The sequence below is a fragment of the Telopea speciosissima genome, chromosome 10, assembly GCF_018873765.1.
Source record: "Telopea speciosissima isolate NSW1024214 ecotype Mountain lineage chromosome 10, Tspe_v1, whole genome shotgun sequence".
Classification (NCBI taxonomy): domain Eukaryota; kingdom Viridiplantae; phylum Streptophyta; class Magnoliopsida; order Proteales; family Proteaceae; genus Telopea; species Telopea speciosissima.
In genome coordinates, this window is record NC_057925.1 from 58,986,751 (window position 1) to 59,004,374 (window position 17,624).

Sequence of the window (17,624 nt, forward strand, 5' to 3'; positions counted from 1 at the left end):
CTGCCCCACATTGCACTTCTGGGAAATTGGAGAGGATTTTTTTCCCATCACTAATAGAGTAGTAGGCATTGCAGTGTCAAAAAATTGATAAGATTAATTTTTTATTTTTGGCAAAACATAAAAACCTAACCCATTACCTCTAAATCTCTTTAGGGAAAAGGAATGCTAACTGGTGCTGTGAGTGGCGTGTACGCTGCACCCTTGGACCTTTCCAGGAGGATGTGGCAGTCTTTTCGCACCGTTTGTGTCTGGGCACAAGTACATGCCCACATAGAACACCGGTTAGCATTCCTTTTCTCGTCTCTTTATGAATGTCCAGAAATCAACAGATTAATTTCAGCCAATTTTATAATTGAACATTTGACCTAACCATTTTAAGGACATGGGGAAATTATATATACACCGTAAATACTATATACCCTTTCATAATCTCTGATATTCTCTCTTCTCCGTAACATGTGAGACTCTTCCTTGTCCCATTAGTTTGGCATAGGAGATGCCAACACACACAAACAATGTATCGATACAACCCCACAAACTATACATTAAGGGAGATTGTTCTCTAAGCAAGCATACACCAATGAGGTATGACAAAATAGTATCGTACATTAAAAGACAGTAAAGTCATTTCATATAAAAAGGGGAGATATAGACACAGAGATGATAGTGTACCCCGCCCTGATGTCTATATCTGAGTCCAAACATGAGAATTACAAGAATGCCCATTGACATGATGACCATTGTACTAAATCTAAAAGGAACCCTCTAGAACATGTACAGTATGAGGAGTCAGTATCGGATTGCCCAGAATTTCTTTAAAAGCCATAAGCAAATCTGTTCGACACAAGTCGATCCGGACCGATCCCCTGCCCGATACTGATTCTTAAAACTGTGATCAAGCGTGTCCAGGAGATAAAATGTCCAAAAAAACTAAGCGACCGTATAGGAATGGCTTTCGTCACAGTAATCCCACCGTCAATTCCCATGACTAATCAGAAACAGTTTGTGATGGCTGTATCGGATGTGGGTCCCACTTGTGCAAGTCAAGCTGTCTCCAGCTTTCCCGATAGAGGAAGGAAGGAAAACCATATTTCCCTTTCAGAGTGAGAAACACTGTTGTTTTCAAGAGGTAATTCGGTAATACTTTCTTTCTCAAGTGTTTTTCCCTTCACGCTAAGATACCTATTAATTGCCATCTCACACTCACACGCGTCGCACTTCAATCAGTCGAGACAGCGCCAGTCTGCCAAACTCTCTCTAAGCTGCCTTGCCACGTGTCACACTTGTAGGACTATTAGTAGGACCCACCAACTCCAGTTTAATTTTGTTCCCGTTGCGAATCGTACGTCCTCGATCTATAAAGTATAACCCAACCCCCTTGCCCTTTCCCTCTCCTCGTCGTCGGCGTCATTCTTCTATTCCTTCCAGTCGGTGGCAATGATGGCGTTGGTGAAGATCTCCTCTGCGTCAATTCTGATGTTAATGGTAGTGGTTCTCTCGGCTGTTGCAGTGAGTGCTCAGGAGATTGCTCCAACACAGTCGATGGATTCCGGATTGGCCTGTGTTTCGTCGGTGTCGGGTGCTGTTGTTGGATTCTCCCTCCTGTTCTGTATCCTCGGCTTTTTCCTGTAGTGAGCTTATCTATTATATTTCTGCCAGATTTTATTGTGTTTCTCCGGCGATTTCTCCTTCTCCGGCCAAGATACGAGTGGTTGCACTTATTTTATTTTATTTTTTTCCACACCGGCTCTGCTTCTGTAATATAGTATATATAGATTCATTGTTGTAAATGTCTTTCCATATTCCTCTTTATCTATGAGTTACTTAAAATAAAAAAGATCTCTTTGGCATGATCGGGTTTTAAAATTCGGATTGACTGCCAGCCTTGTACCAGGAACATTCCTGTTACAAGTATAACAGCAAAATTTCGTCTTAATTTTTAACCGTGAATGAAGGAAGGAAACACTTACGAATCCAAGGTTATTAGTACTCCTTGTCTCCCCCTCCCTTATTTGTTGAATATCTGAAATACCCTTCACAAGTCTATGGCACCCCATCTAAGGCCAATCAATGATAACATGGGTGAAGAAGGGAAAATTCGGTCCAATAAAATAAGATTTGAAGTTTGTAGGAAGAAGGTTCTTGAAAACTAAAGAGGTAAGATGCATACATTAGGACGGTTTCATTTCACCGTAGAATGAAGGTTCAGCCGGTCAGCCCCCATCGTACGTATTGGCGGAATATGCAGATTCCACACCTCGTCGTTCCTTTGCTGCTTTTGTTTGGGAATTGGCTTCAATTATGCGTTGGTTGCAGAAACTTTGACGGTCAGACATGCTTTAATTACTGCTTTAAATATGACCATATCCTCTTTGATCATCGAGAGTAATAATCTGCTGGTCATTGATATCCTCACTCGCAAATTCAACATCATTCCTTGGAGGATTTCGGCTTTAGTCAATGACTGCTGGTCATCATTCCCATTATTTGCAATAGTTCTTTTCAGGCACACCCCTCAGCACAGAAGCGAACGGAGTTGCTGATTAACTAGCATCCATTGGTGATGCCTCTCAGTTGCATTGTTTATAGAATGAATCCCCCCCTCCTTGTATTTCTTTACCTCTCTTTGTAGATTTATCAAAACTTTGTTTCATCGTTAATAAATTGTTTTTACTAACAAAAAAAAAAAAAAAAAAAAAAAAATCACCATCTTACGGTTCACAAAACCCCTAAAGTCTGCATGTATGCATTGGCCAATGAAAACGTACGCACAAATATGATTTTGGACAGAATTTTTACCTTTTCACGAAGGCAACACAATATTCTCACACAATTTTATGTCTCATCGCAGGAGCCACGCAACCAGGTAAGATCATGATCTTTTGTTATCGAAGCAGCCGTGTGACCGTCGTACCCTCGTACAACCTTGCACAGGCAGGGGCAAAACGATTGCCCCACCCACTGCTCGAGCAAGCTGCCCGGATAAGATCCACGCCCTGCCTGTGCTGCCGGGCAGCAGAGGGAATCCAAATTGCAACCAGGTAACGTTCTTTTTCTCCCAAAACATGGATGACGATAGCATCTATTAAGTCTCGAGTCGAGATTGAAGAACTGAGGCATCGGTAATTAGTATCGGCATTGGCATCGCCGTGCTCCCTGCATGGTCATATATTTCAAGAGACATCAAGGATCAAACATGTTAGGGGCGGCAGCCGCAGTCTCGCTCGCAGCCACCGGGTTTTTCAGGGAAAGTAATTGCGCACCTGGTTTTCCAAACCCACGTTCCCTCCGGGACTCCGGACATCCTTATAAAAAACGGAAGAAGAGCCACCGAAGAAGAAGAAGAAGGAAGAGCCCAACAACAATGGCTACCTTCATCGTTCGCAGATTCACAACAAAGCTTATCAGACCCTGTCACTCTTCCTCTAAGCCTTTTACCTCCGCTTCTTGCTCTCCCTCTGACACCCATTTCAGAGGCAGAAAGCTCTCCGTACCAGACTACTCGAGCCCTATATCTGGTCGATCCCATTTGATTACTTCTCTCTTTGATTCTACCGCGCCTTGTAAGTCCCTTAAGGCGCCATTAGAGAAACCCCTGAACAATGATCCAAGTTTCTTCAGATTTTACTCAAGCTCTGCAACTAAGTTCAACCCCTCTCGTCATTTGACGGAGATACCAAGAGACCCTATTACTGGACTCAGATTTTTCTCAACACCTTCTGATGATACGAACTCGGAGAAAATCAAATACCCTAGTCAGAACTCTGAATTCAAAAACCAAGAGATCCAAAGCCCAACGGTTGAGCGCGATCTCTCTGCTCTTGCTAATGAGACCAGACAAGTGTTAGAAGGACTTATGAGGAGCATCTTTGATTTAAGCAGAACCGTTGCTCTTCTGGGTCTTGTCCAGCTCGGCTGTGGAGCTTGGATCTCTTACATTACTCGATCTTCCCCAATTACAGAGGTCTCAATTCAGAGTCTTGTGGCTCTTGCTTTCCCCTTCTCTTTGGCATTCCTCTTGCGGCGATCACTGAAGCCAATGTGTTTCTTTAGGAAGATGGAAGAACAAGGACGGTTGCAGATTCTGACTCTATGTCTTCAGATAACTAAAAATGTTAATATCTTCTTTGTGCGAGTACGTAGTGTTTCCTTGATTTGTGCTGTAGGCATGTCGGCTGGGTTACTGTATACTGCGGTATCAACATGAATTATTATAAAGAGTTTACATTGTAAATTACAATATATCTCTTTGCCCAATTTTACTAATAACGTCTTCTTTTCAATTCAAAAGATATAATACTTTCTGGACTTCAGTTCAAGTTGTAGAATGATTTCTTGCAACACAATTGCTTCAGCTTCAGTGAGCAAATCAAGAACCTCCAAATCAACAGAAAATACAACACAAAGAACTTTACAAATTACAACAAACCAGCTCTGGGTTGGGGTGAAAATGTGGGATACATTGCAGGTAATAGTTGTCTAATTCAAAAATCCAAAATCTATTGTGTGTGGCGGCACTGATACATATATTAAAGTACAGTCTCAGGTATCAGGCTTTGGGTTATAGGTTGCCCCACTAAATTTCTGTGCAGTCATTAGGCTCTTTGTCAACCAAATTGCTGTTTCTCTGGATGATACAACTTCTCCTCCAAATGGTCTCAGCACGCCCGCAAGTTCCTCAATCCTATCCTGTTTAAGTAATTGGGCACATAGCTCTAACAGGGACTCAAGAGCATCAGCTCTTTGCCGGCTGTGATTATCCAACTCAGCCTTTGTATCATCACCATTTGGAGCAGTTAATGTACTCATCAGCGACATGTCGTTGGTAACCCAATTTATTTCATGGATGATACCATTTCCTTCTTTCTCATGGTGGACATGTTTCACTGGCTTTGGCCCTGCATCATCCTCACTGAATGTGCTACCCGATGACGTGAAGTCTGGGGGAGCACACGGTGGAGAGTGGTCAAGTTTTTCCACTTGCTTCAAAGAGCAGATATGTGTTGCTACGTCTGTGTTATGGCTAACATTTTCCCTAGCTGATGATAATGTTTCGTCATCTTGAGATGCAACTGGACCTATAGAAACTGCAATGGATGATGCTCCTCTGGGCATGTTATTTGGTTTTGTATCCTCACCCTCTATATGCTCCAGCCCAAGATTCTCTGAGGCACATTGTGTCGATGCATCCTCCGTGATAACTCCCTTTGTCTTCATATCAACGTCTTCTGCTAACAGGGAATGTCCGGGAGAGGGATCCTCCCAGTGTTCATCTTTTTTATTACTAATTGCTGTACTCAGTGAGGTGCTTTCTGTGTCAGTGGTTTCCATTTGTTGGAAACATTTGGCATTGACTTGATCTCCACTATGTGCAGTCATCTCACTGTCACTACTACCTCCTTGCAGACTCCCATTGTTGTGAGATTTTTCCTCAGGACAGCTTGTAGGGTCAACCTTTCTGGTGTCTGTGTTATCTATGTCTTGTAGATTTCTTTGCCAGACATCAGTGTTTGCGACAATCTCCCTAATACTTATCATCTCTCTTGGTGCATCTTTTTTGGACTCTCTGCCTTTGCCGTCCTTTCCAGCATTAGACCTACTAGAAGATTGGTTTTGAGTTGGTTTATCCCCCGAGTTATTTGCAGTTTTTACAGGAAGAAAAACAGGAGACGGGTCACAGCATTCAGTCAGATATGGTTGCAAGTGGGGATGCCTCAACAGCTCTGCAGCCTATTACATTATAAAAGGAGAAATGTATGTATCAGAATCAGTGATGGCAACAAAGTGATAAGATAAAATGCTTTGAACTCACGGTTGGTCTATGTTCTGGGTTCTTTCTCAGCATGCTCTTGATTAACCGTTTCCTGTATTGCAGAAAGCCATCAATGTCAATTGACCTATTAATTGAAACAAAAGTTTTTACTCGTTGAAAGGTTACCAAGAATAATGATGATTTTGGGGACCAAGAGACTTACAATGTAGAGGAGTACACAGGAGGGAGTGGGGAAATGGAGGATCTGTTTATCTTGTTGATTAATCCAGCCATATCCTGTACATCTTAGTTATTAATAAATTTGTTTTGCTTTAGTTCCATGAGAAACTAAGATGTGATTTTTTCTAAACCACAAACAGAAACTTGGAGAACTGAGAAATCTAATGCAGTCTAGACTTACAGGAGCCCTGAATGCAGGCTGATGTGCAGCAATTTCAAACATACAGCAACCTGATAAAGTAGCAAAATGTCATTTCTAGGAAGCCACCAGGCATCCATGAGTTGCCATATCTAGAGAATGAAAATAGAAGCATGCAACCATAGTTTTCACCTAGTGACCAAATATCTGACTTGTAGCCATAAGGAATATCTGCAAGGAGCTCAGGGCACATGTAGTTTGGAGTTCCCACAACCTACATAAGATATACACCATAAATTTGTTTGTACAAGCAGTTGTGTTCACCATTAGCATTTGCAAGCTTAAACAAAAACTCATTAGGAGCTTGATAACTTCCATTAATAACCATCTGGCAAATGTTGTTACAAAGAAAATCATATACATGGTGCAGAGCTCTGTCAAAGATTTGGACACTATAAAGGCGGATTACAGTATATAGGAAGCAAAATGTATGTTTTTAACAGTATCCTGCTATCATGGTGTCTATTAACATTGCAACTATTGAAATTTATGTTTCGAAAAACAGAGAGACTGGAACTGAAGAAGCACTTGAACAGATGTCTTCTAGGAGACCTGCTGTCATTTCATCCCAACCCACTACACAGGCTTATGGTCTTGGTTAGAGATATTGGTTCCAAGAATAGTAAAGTCCACATCTTTGGGAAAAGGATAAGGAATAGGCTAAAGTGGAATGAAAACCCAATGTGGCTGACAGGAGGATGGAGGCAATGAACCAATCAGCGCGATGATTAGGCACTTTGATGCAGTCCAAGCACTTCCAAATACCCACATGGTTCTGGTTCTTGTCCGAACCTAGCTGGGAGGATAATCAATATGCATGTATGGGCATCTACACTCAGAATAATAGCTAGGAGGTTCTAGATATAATTGAGATAGATAGGGGGGCAGCAAGAAATGTCCATGTGAATCAGCTAGGAGATACATCCACCACAGAGGAATTTACATGCTGGTGGTTTATGGGAACTCATGGTCAGAATTTATCTCTGAAAAGCATTTAAATGTTACATTTTTCACATGATTTGTAATAGAACTACTGATGGGAGGGGAGAGACAGACATACCGAGGAAGCAAGGTCATCTGCACTCAGCAATTTCGCAAGTCCAAAGTCACCTGCAGAACCACATGTCTAAAGATTGCTTACTACATAGAAGATTCCAACACTAATATATGTAAGCAAAACTAAGCCAAATCTGGGTTGTATTTTATAAAGAAGAGGGCGGGGAGGAAAGAGAGAATGCCTTCTTACCGAGGCGGATGTCATTGTCTTTTGTTAGAAATATGTTGGAGCACTGAGAATCACAGAAACCATGTGTTAAAATGATTCATCGCTGAACTTTTCTTCCCAACTAGTGTGAGAGACTGAGAGTATATATACCTTCAGATCCCTGTGGAGGACCCTGTTGGAGTGCAGATAGTCCACGGCAAGCAACAACTGGGTCAGCCATTTGCAGAGCTTCTGGATAACAAAAAAGTTAACACAAGTAACAACAGGTGTTAGCATTGACAGCAAGAAGTGGAAATTCAAGTCACTGTCTTCCTTGATCTTCACCTTCTCAGGGAAAAATTTTTCTCTAGCTTTCTTTATCATCTCAGCCCTGATCATAAAAAATTTAAGATAAGTCGGTGCACGTTCTCATGATTCCACGCCCCGAAAAGGAGTAAAGAAAGAAAGAAAAAAATCGAGGCAGAATGACCTACATGTCTCCAGCTTCACAGTAGCTTGTCACTATGCAAACACAGCATTCCTGTATATGTAAAAATAAACCCAGATTAACTTCGCAAGGAACTTGGAATCTATAATAGAATTGTTTGGAATGATTTTATTTTTCCTTACAATTTTCACATCTAGATACATAAGAATTATTATTGGCCATGTTCACTCTTTTAGTTTCTACTTCTGCTATGTGCTAAGCAATATACTGCACATTGCTAAGATTCTACCTTTTCCACCCAAGCATCTTTATACTCCACGATGTATGGGTTTTTCAGTTTTGAGATCAAGTCCATCTGCAAAATAAATAAATTATTGAGAATAGTGGATTAAACCCCATGGATTTGCTGGATAAAACTGAGATGGTACTAACTTGGCATATAATTTGACAAAAAGTATCTGTTGCTCATATTTATAAGAGTTCTGGAATGTTTTAAAAAAAAACCCTTTTTCTAGAAATAACATAAAGTCTTCAACATAAAAGGATTTTTTTTCTTCATTTGTATTCGGGTAGACATCATGGAAAAGGAAAATCTTCAAATAAAATCTTGTCTTTTATATTGATTTACCCAGAAATTATCCTTTTTATGTGGTTTTTACTTGAAAATAAACAAAATCTAAAGATTGCTTTTATAAAGTTCAATCAATTAGTTTAAGCCAAAGATTTATTGGACTCAGGGATCGGGTGCCACTACCGAATCTGTTCTCAATACCAAGATAACTCAGCTGAGTTTAAGCATTAAGTGGATAAACAGGGCAATTATGTTTTCTGTTTCACCTTAAACTCTAATCTGTGTATGGTCTTGATTCTTAACTCCATGATCTAAGCATGTTGATGGTAGTTTCAGGTTTTTAAGATGTTTAAACATAGTAAGGAGAAGAGAGCCATTTGAAGCTTTGTTCAAAAACCAAGGGGGTCTTGGCAAGGATCTTAAACTCGGATTCAAGGTCGAATTGGTCCATGCCGAACAGAATCAGCCCATCATATCTGAAAACCATGCGATCTAATCCCAAAAACACTATAATCAGTCACTCCAGATAGGATTGATCGTCGCTGATTCTGGTCCAAATCAACCGTTCAACTGATTCCGATTCCGATTCCGATTTTTGAAACAGTGGGTCTTGCTGTTAGCTTATACACTTTTATAGGAAAAGGTTCTATGAGCTGCTGGGGAGGGTACACTAGCACCTTCTTCACTCATCCCTCTTTCTCACATGAAATTACCTCATTGTTGCACTCCTATATTCCCACTTGCTCAGAAAACCATCTCACAAGACCATCCCAGTGCAAAAGCTCTGGCTACTGCAAGATTTGGGAGGGACAAATGTACACAGCCTTACCCCCCGCTTAGTGGAGAACCTTCTTCACAACATTTTTTTTATTTCTTTGTGGTAACAATGATGGCCTATCAGTCTATGAATTTATAATTCATCTTCCATTCGAATGGAAAAATTGAATGGCTCAAATGAATGAATGCTTAAATTCCATTACTAAATTAAAAAAAAAAAAACATTTTCCCCCCCGTTTAATCATTAAAAAGGATTAGTTTAAAGAAATCTTAATCTTTAAAAAATTAAACAAAAAAGGGTAAGGCTTTACAAAAACAAACCTCTTGATGAGCTGTGCGCTTGAACTTCTCCGTTTGCTTAGCCAAACGGATCTTCTTTAAAACGTACCTATAAATTGTAAAGAATTTATCACACAGTGAACATCAATCAATTATATTATAAATATATAAATGGACAAAAAAATGCTGCTTGGTGATCAGTCTCACTCTATCTATCATTTCTTCGCATTTTATTGGTGCGTTCTTCTATACTGCTTACTCAAAGAACCCTATCTAATAAAACATAAGAATAAGACTGTACACATTGTCGGTGTGTATAAACTAGGTACCTCCCTGTACTCCCATTAGCTTAGCGTGGGAGATTCCATCCCACACCGATAATGTGTGGATCACCAGCCTATACATGTAGGGAGAATGTTCTCTCAAAAAGAGCAAAAACTGCATTATGAATAATGTCTGAAATGGAAAACAGAGGAAGTTTCTCTCAGTTTTTTTTTTTTTTTTAATATTTTTTTAAAAGGTAACTGATAAGTTTCAGTAAATGAGAGTGGAAGAAAGAGAGAGACCTGATGAAGAGCAAACAAAACTTTGAAAGGAAAAAGTGAGAAACAGTAGCAGAGATTATCCCAAATCTCATACTCTTGAGGCAATTAATTCAATCTTTTTTTCTTTTCTTTTTTACCTTTTTTTCTGAGTCTTGTGGAGGACGAGAAATGCCGCCCCAAAAGCTCCCCTTCCAATCTGCTCAATCACTTCATACTCTTCCATCTTTGATTTTGATTCTTCGTCGCTCATCGTCTCCATCAGAAGCACCTTCAACGAATCCTCAGAGAAACCAAACTCAAAACCCTTCAAGCACAAAACCCAAACCCAGCTTCAATGTCAATTGTAAGTATTTGCAACAACCCCCAAAGCTTTTTTTTCCTTTCTTCACCCTTTTCTGCTTTAATTTCATTAACGAACAGCATTAAATGAATATCTAAGGGCAGTCAGATCAAGACAGAGAAAATTTAAGTTCATGAAATCATGAAATAACCATGAACCGACACCTCAGAGTTTCAGAACATTAAATTCCACATTTATTCATCAAAATACTCACCACCCAAAAAAAAATAAACATTACAAATAAGCAGAGAACATATAATTAGATGAAGGAAACAAGAATTCCAAGGAAGAGGGAAGGGCAAAAGAAATTACCAAATCAAGGGCTCTAATTACATAAGCTCGTCTTTACTGAAAATTCTTTTTCTTAATTGAGAGAGGGATAGAAGCGAGGAGAGATTGAGGGAATGGAAAGCATAAAAAGAGGAAAGGTTGAGTAAGTTGGTCGAAAGGTATGTTGGAGACCACTCTAGCCAGTGCCTTAAAGTTGGACTTTGCTTGGCCTTCCAGATTCCTTGGAAATCATTATACATTTATACTGACTCAGAATTTCCCGGGCTACATTTTTGAGATATTTTTTTCCTTTCTAATTTATTTGATGCATATGATTAGTATCTTCATCTCAGCTACAATTTTTAGAGCGATTTTTATTTCGCCCACCGGCGAAGGAGGTATTCTTTACAGTTTTACCCATGGTGTATCGAATTGACCGTATCAAGTGATTCGTAATTGACTGTATCAAGTGATTCATATCTATATTAGCATAGGCTGATCCTGATATTCGGCTGATTTTGTACCAATGGTATGGTACTAATTGGGTGGGGGGGGGGGGGTTAAAGTGTTAAAATAAACCTGAGTCTATGGAGGTTAGCTTGGCCGGTAAAGGACACGGTGCAATGTCATGAGGTGCCCAGATCTAACCTCTGTGATCTCCTGTTACACAAGTCTATGGGGTGGGTTAGTGTAACCAGGGTTTACCCTTAGCCTCAACCATAAAATTGGACAAGTTGGGGGTTCCACGTTTTTTTTTAAAGAAAATCAAGGGAAAATGTCAAAACAAAAAAATCTGATTTTTAAATTAGTATTAGTGTGTTAATTGTAGTTTTAGATACAATCCATCATTAGAATCCTAAGCAGCTTTTGGATTTGTCGGCAGTTTTAATAAACTAATAGAGACTCAAAGGGTAGGAGCCCAAATTCCCTCTTTCACATTTAGTTTTTTATCTTTTTAACTATTATAAGACATTGCATGGTCGTGTTTTCAACCATTGGATGAATATGATCATATACATTATACGATCCCTCATCCCTATCCAATGATTGCAAACATAACCATGCACCATACACGGCTATATACGAAACTTTTTGCCTTTTCTTAATGTGAACATTAGAAAAAGGTGCAAAGTAGAGTTAGATGGAAGGTATGTGTCATCCTAAATTTTAAATCACTTTTTTAAAAAAATTAATTCAACGATTAATGATTAAGCCACACCATCCCCCTCCCCCTACTTTTTTGTTTACTTCCTATAAGGGCCTAAGCAATCTGCTCACTTCTTATCTTTGTTTTTTAATAATAATAATAATAATAATAATAATAGTTTAGAAAATGATCGATGCCCAAGCGGGGTTTTAGAGGGAGGAAAAGAGTGTATTTCGGTGGAAATTGATTTATTATTAGAAACCCACATAATTATTGAGTAAAAAAATAAAAATTATGAGAAGACATATACCGCTAATGTCATGCCTGTCCTTTTTTCTAATAATTATAAAGAACGGCATTCTACAAATTTATTTTAAGGACAGTATGGTAGACTACGACATCTATAGGCACTATCAAAGATGTCAACGGTTGGATTGGAATCTAAGAGGCATATATGTAATATGGATGTTGCTTCTTGATTGTAATCTAACGGCTTGAGAGTACAAGATGTAGCCAAACCATGCTCTCTATAAATTAATTCCACATGTTCTTTATTATCAATTTGGATACCAAATGTTCCATCGTTCCACACCTAATTAGTTGAGCAAATATTCCAACATCCCTATCACACGTGCGATACATCTCTTTTTTATTGCCAAAGCAAATGACAAATTAAGTACACCTAATTACTATTTTTTTTTTTGGGTGAATAGCCTTATCCAAAAAAAAAAAAAAAAAAAACTAGTTACTTGGTTACAATAAAATTTTTCTATTAATCAAATATTAATATATTGATTAAGTGGTTAATTAGTTAAGCACTTAAGTCTTTTATGGATTTTGGTTCACCATCCTCTTTAACTTAATCGTTCTCTTGTTGTTGCTCATCCAAGATGTGTCCAATTGGATAAAAAATAAACCACTGAATTGGAATTTGCAAAACGAGACATCTTGCAAATCTTTTGGATATTTCTATATTAATAATAATAATTAATTGAATCTACTCTAGTTATTTAATTAAGTTCTTTATTATTTATTATTTTATTTATCATTATTATTTATTTTATTATTAAAATTTGAACAAAGTTTTCCTCTACCCATAGAGATACGGTTCACCCAGCATCCTACTGTTCACAAACCCCTCTTAGGGTTTTGTATGTTTCAAAATACCTTCATGATACCCTTTATCACTCTCTCCCGCCCTACGGTGAATGGGACCGTGGGTGGAGGGAAACTCGGTCCTTAAAATTGAATTCTAATTATATTATAATTTAATTTATGTCTATTATCTATTCAAATTGAATTCTACTGCCTAATTTTAATTCAAAAACCAACCATGAAAAAACATAATTTCTTTGACCCATAAAGTTTTCCATTAGATGACTTTCCTTCCATTCAACTTTGGCTGAGGCCATCTGGTTGCAAACTGTTCACATGAAAATGTCCTTTACATTTTGTATCTAATATTTTTTCTTTGAACTAAATGCTCATCACGGTTATAAGAATCGGGATCAGATCAACTAATTAAGATCCCAATGCATGAGGCTACCACTACTACAGAGTCTAGGAGGAGCAAATGTTCAGTCTTAACCCCCGCTTCACAGAGAAGTTGTTTCCATGACTTGAATCCGCAACCTCATGGTTGCAGTAAGCAACTTATGCATTGTGCCAAGGCTTGCCTACTGGTTCCCTTGCTTAACTTCTTGTCAACCTCTTCCCCCATGGACCTAATTATCATCCCCAAGTCCCTGATGAAAATGCAGAATTCCAGGTGAAGCACCCCTCTGAATCACTTCTTGACTTCTTGCTGACCTCTCTCCCAAACCCACAAATTTAATAGGCAGTGACCTCTTACATATGTCTACTCCCCCTCCCCCACCCACCCCCCCCCCCCTCCCCAAAAAAAAATAAACCCCTCAATTCTGTTTTTTGACCCCCAGTAGATTTAGCTTTAATTCTATTCAATTCTGGTCTATTAGATTATGTAGTTTCTAAGAGATAATAAAGATTGTGGGCAGCCCCTTACATTTAAGGAGCAAGCAGTACCAAAGTGAGGATTATGGGAGCATGAACTGTAATAAGACATCTATGTAACAAAGAAAGCACAAAAACAAAAATGTCTGCCCATGTTGTCAGAAAGATAATTTAAACAATGGGTAGTTTCTCATGAGAACAACAGAAATTACACATTTCCCTAGAGCATAAGGTACTCCTACAGACTGTTACTGGTTGTTCACTTGCGTCTTGCTTTTTTTGTTGACTTTCGACTTTCAATCCTTTCCTTTGCAGCCTCAAATTCTTCTTCAGTGGGTTCAGGATTCGACGGACCCCCATTGTATTTTGCCACCAATGAAGAGAACATAGAATCGAACTGTTCTTTCCTCTGGCTTCGGCGCTGAGAAATGACAGAAAATAGATCTGCACCTGCCTGTTCTTTCGATCTGCTTTCCAAAGATATTCTAGTTCAGACAATTTAATAGCTAAAAAACATATGAACAGAGAATCGATGCTAGACTCACTTTCTCCTCCGTTTAAGAGGATTAGTAGGTGGTGGTGTTTCAGAAACTTTCTGCGCCCACTTGCGATAGGCTTTGGTTTCCTTCAGCTCTTCTGTAGAGAACAGATAGAAGTGGTTTAACTGTTAGCTATGCCTCTTTCAAAGCATCCAGAAATGAATAAACAACACCTAAGAATTGGATGTTTCATAAAAGGATGGGTAGAAAAAAGAGTGTGGCCAAGAGAGGTTTTTAAAACCCATACCAGCTGCTATTGCAGCATCCAGGATATCCTTGAATCGATGTGAATCCAGCGTAGGATCCGAACAGAGCATTGAACAGAAAAGCCTGTTGGAAAAGAAACACTTTGAATATCAATACCCTGCAAAACAAAACATGGCAAAGGACTGCATCATACCCTTATACCTGTTCATATTACCCAAGTATTTCTGATAGAGATCCTTCAAATCCTTCACCTCTGAATCCGATCCTCTGTAGTTCACTTCAAACTCTTCAATATCAGCCTCAGTGACCTGCAAGTGATGAAAACAAGTACTTCTACCTCGTGCACCCAGAAAATCCTGAGAGTAATAACTTAACCAGATTCTGCGGTTTCTCTCAAACAAATAAAAATGGTGTTACCTCCTTGTACATTGTTTTGAAATATTCATGTAGATTTTGAGCAACGTCTCCAACAAGGTCCTGGTAATCAAACCAGATACACAAAAACAATATATTTAATTTGCAGAAAATCAAAGACTAGTTACACGGATGCCACAATGGACATAATTTATGAAGCCACTCACAGCATCATCAACACAACCAGTCTGATCGTAAAGTGCCTTTTTCTCTTCATCTCCAAGAATTGATATCACTTTTTGGAGTTGCTGAAATTTCTCTTTGGCTTCCTATAAGCAGAAAACAAGGTACAATTACAAAATAAAATTAACCCCACATGCAACAGTTAACACATAACATCATTAGAAGGTGAAGTTTCACCTCATCATCAGGATTCTTATCCGGATGAAGACGCAATGCCAATTTGTAATACGCTTTCTTTATTTCCTGTTTAGATGCTGTCCTCTCCACCCCAAGAATCTACAAAGGCATAGGTTAGTAATGTCCATCTCTCGCTCTGTAACAAATTGGAATCTACAACTTCCCCAAGAAGAAATGAAGCACAAAATATTTGGCAATTACAGTAAGTTTTAGGAGGGGAGATGGTTACAACAGGCATACACCCTTTCAAGATTAATTGTCCACCACAAAAGACTATCGTAGGCATAAATATCCCGGTCATTAATCTTAGAAGATGTTGTGAATAAGCATCAGAACCTCAATTTACATATATTACGATAAGTGCAAAATTGAACAACCCTAGGAGAAATGATGAGGAAAGACATGCATCGCTTAGGCCTTGTATCAACTATGACCTCGAATAGAGCTGATTGGTGAGAAATATCCATGTAGCTTACCCATTTAGTAGGGATAAGGCTGAGTTGTTGTAGACTTAAAACATAACCCTTTGGGATAATCCACAACAAGAATAAGACTTGTATATTTTATCATGCATCAACTCTGTCCCACCTTTCATTTGTAAATAATTTGCAGAATTGTAACAAAATTGCAACCTTACACTGAAAACTGTGTGCAGCCAATTTAGGAATGAAAATCAGTTGGAATGCGTGCATTCAAACATAGAACCATCAGCAAACATGATAAATGGGGCGCCTCCTTTTCCGTTAAACCCTCTAAATTCCAAAACCAAAACCTATTTTTGACCAAAACTATATATGCCCCATTCTCCGATCGATGTAAGCACCAAAACATCTCTAAAGGTCTACAGATTATGAACATATCAACAGAGAAATCAAAACTTCAGGCATGAATCAGAGAATTTTGGCATTTCAGGTAATCTAGGGCACGGACCCGTAACTTCAGGGCGAATGAAAGCATCAAAATTCCACGAGAAAGAGAGAGAAATTAAACTATCTGCTGCAGTAGTATAGAGTATACAGTATAGGAGACAAGTCCATGTAAGGAAGGAGATAGAATCACCTCATACAAGCTCTTCTGTTTTGTCGAAGACTGGGTTGCATCATCCTCTTGGGTTTGGTGTTCTTTGTTTTCTTCAGAAACCCTAGATTTCTTCTTTTTCGCCATTTCTATGGAGAGAAAGAAGATCTGTAAAACAGACAAATCCGATGACTCCTGTGTAAATACGCAATGAAACAAAGAACAAAGGTTTTCCTATCTATACTCTAATAGATTCACTACTGCAATAACATTCCCGCCATTTTCTTCATTTCTCCCGCCGTAATGCTTCGGTGAGAGGGGGTTTTTTGGGGCATTTAAACTTTAATTAAGCCGGAGGAGTTTCTAATAAATTTCCCAATTTTCCAGTTGGAAAAAACGTGAATCCAAAAGATTCTACCATCACACGGAAGTAGACCCATCACGCAAGAAATTTTTTTGCCACGTGGAACGGTGGAAGGCTTAAAAAGTTAAACTAAAGTATTAATAATAAAATGGGAGCTACCCCTAGGGTGAGAGGTTAAGAGTTCAAACCACTTTGGAGCCTATCCACACCCCAATCCCCCTCTATTAAAGCTCTCCAATTTCAAAACAAAATAAGGAAATAATTGTTCTCTATTCGGGAGTGTGCCTACACCAACACTCTCATGTTATTCTATCTCTCCTAAAAACATCTCCCTAAAATAGGAGGAGAGAGATAGCGCTGGCTACACTCTCTAACAGAAAACTACTTCCTAATAATAAAATAGGAAAAAGAATTTAGAAGATTTTTTAAGACAGAGATGGTCATTTCCCTAATAAAATAGGTATTTTAGAATACCTGTTATGAGGGGTTTTAGAGAGAATTTACATTATAACAATACAAAAATGAGGTATTTTAGAATACCTCTTATTATGAGGAGGTAAAGAGAGGAGGCACCAAGAGCTGTGTGTTGCATGCGATCAAGTAGCATTCTTTTTTCCTAATAAAATATGTATTTTAGAATACATGTTATGAAGGGTTTAGAGAGGATTTACACCATAATATATTGTAAAAATGAGGTATTTTAAAATACCTCTTATTATGAGCAATTGTAGAGAAGAGGGGCCAAGAGGCACCAATACTTGAACCTTGGTTTCCAAGGTAGCAACAGGTAATGTTAACCATTAGACCAACCAAAGTTATTGGTACTTTATCTTCCAAAAACAAATAATTTGTCTCCAAAGTAATTCACCAAAAATCATATAACTCATGTTGGCTTAGGCCAAAGTTGGCCTAGTCTAAGCCTTGTGAAACACTCCACTCGTCTTTGAAACTCTGTCTTAGATTCAAATAGAACACCAAAA

The 17,624-nt window shown here is 38.7% G+C and overlaps 3 protein-coding genes across 6 annotated transcripts; 1 reads left to right on the forward strand and 2 right to left on the reverse strand.

Annotated features, from left to right (window-relative positions):
• Positions 1 to 3,220: 3,220 nt before the first annotated feature.
• LOC122642702 lies at positions 3,221 to 4,406 on the forward strand. Its single transcript, XM_043836259.1, has one exon. The coding sequence runs from the start codon at positions 3,365 to 3,367 to the stop codon at positions 4,205 to 4,207; it is 843 nt and encodes a 280-aa protein (XP_043692194.1). The 5' UTR covers positions 3,221 to 3,364; the 3' UTR covers positions 4,208 to 4,406.
• LOC122642700 (serine/threonine-protein kinase Nek6-like) lies at positions 4,377 to 10,659 on the reverse strand. Of its 3 annotated transcripts, XM_043836256.1 has the most exons (13): positions 10,153 to 10,656; positions 9,513 to 9,579; positions 8,133 to 8,198; positions 7,890 to 7,936; positions 7,741 to 7,786; positions 7,567 to 7,647; positions 7,438 to 7,480; positions 7,252 to 7,301; positions 6,324 to 6,405; positions 6,174 to 6,223; positions 5,976 to 6,049; positions 5,813 to 5,864; positions 4,377 to 5,730 (listed from the first exon to the last, which is right to left on the reverse strand). In XM_043836256.1, the coding sequence occupies exons 1-13, from the start codon at positions 10,272 to 10,274 to the stop codon at positions 4,543 to 4,545; spliced, it is 1,968 nt and encodes a 655-aa protein (XP_043692191.1). In that variant the 5' UTR covers positions 10,275 to 10,656; the 3' UTR covers positions 4,377 to 4,542. The 3 variants fall into 3 exon arrangements, with proteins under 3 accessions (XP_043692191.1, XP_043692192.1, XP_043692193.1); XM_043836257.1 differs by lacking the exon at positions 8,133 to 8,198 and having other exon boundaries at positions 10,153 to 10,659; XM_043836258.1 differs by lacking the exons at positions 7,890 to 7,936; positions 8,133 to 8,198; positions 9,513 to 9,579; positions 10,153 to 10,656 and having other exon boundaries at positions 7,252 to 7,317; positions 7,351 to 7,480.
• Positions 10,660 to 13,717: 3,058 nt separating this feature from the next.
• LOC122641547 (chaperone protein dnaJ 6-like) lies at positions 13,718 to 16,600 on the reverse strand. 2 transcript variants are annotated; one of them, XM_043834815.1, is made up of 8 exons: positions 16,323 to 16,600; positions 15,264 to 15,362; positions 15,071 to 15,172; positions 14,907 to 14,966; positions 14,691 to 14,797; positions 14,530 to 14,612; positions 14,292 to 14,379; positions 13,718 to 14,219 (listed from the first exon to the last, which is right to left on the reverse strand). In XM_043834815.1, exons 1-8 carry the CDS (start codon positions 16,425 to 16,427, stop codon positions 14,003 to 14,005), a joined length of 861 nt encoding a protein of 286 aa, XP_043690750.1. In that variant the 5' UTR covers positions 16,428 to 16,600; the 3' UTR covers positions 13,718 to 14,002. The 2 variants fall into 2 exon arrangements, with proteins under 2 accessions (XP_043690750.1, XP_043690751.1); XM_043834816.1 differs by having other exon boundaries at positions 13,718 to 14,210; positions 14,289 to 14,379; positions 16,323 to 16,597.
• Between the last annotated feature and the right edge of the window lie 1,024 nt (positions 16,601 to 17,624).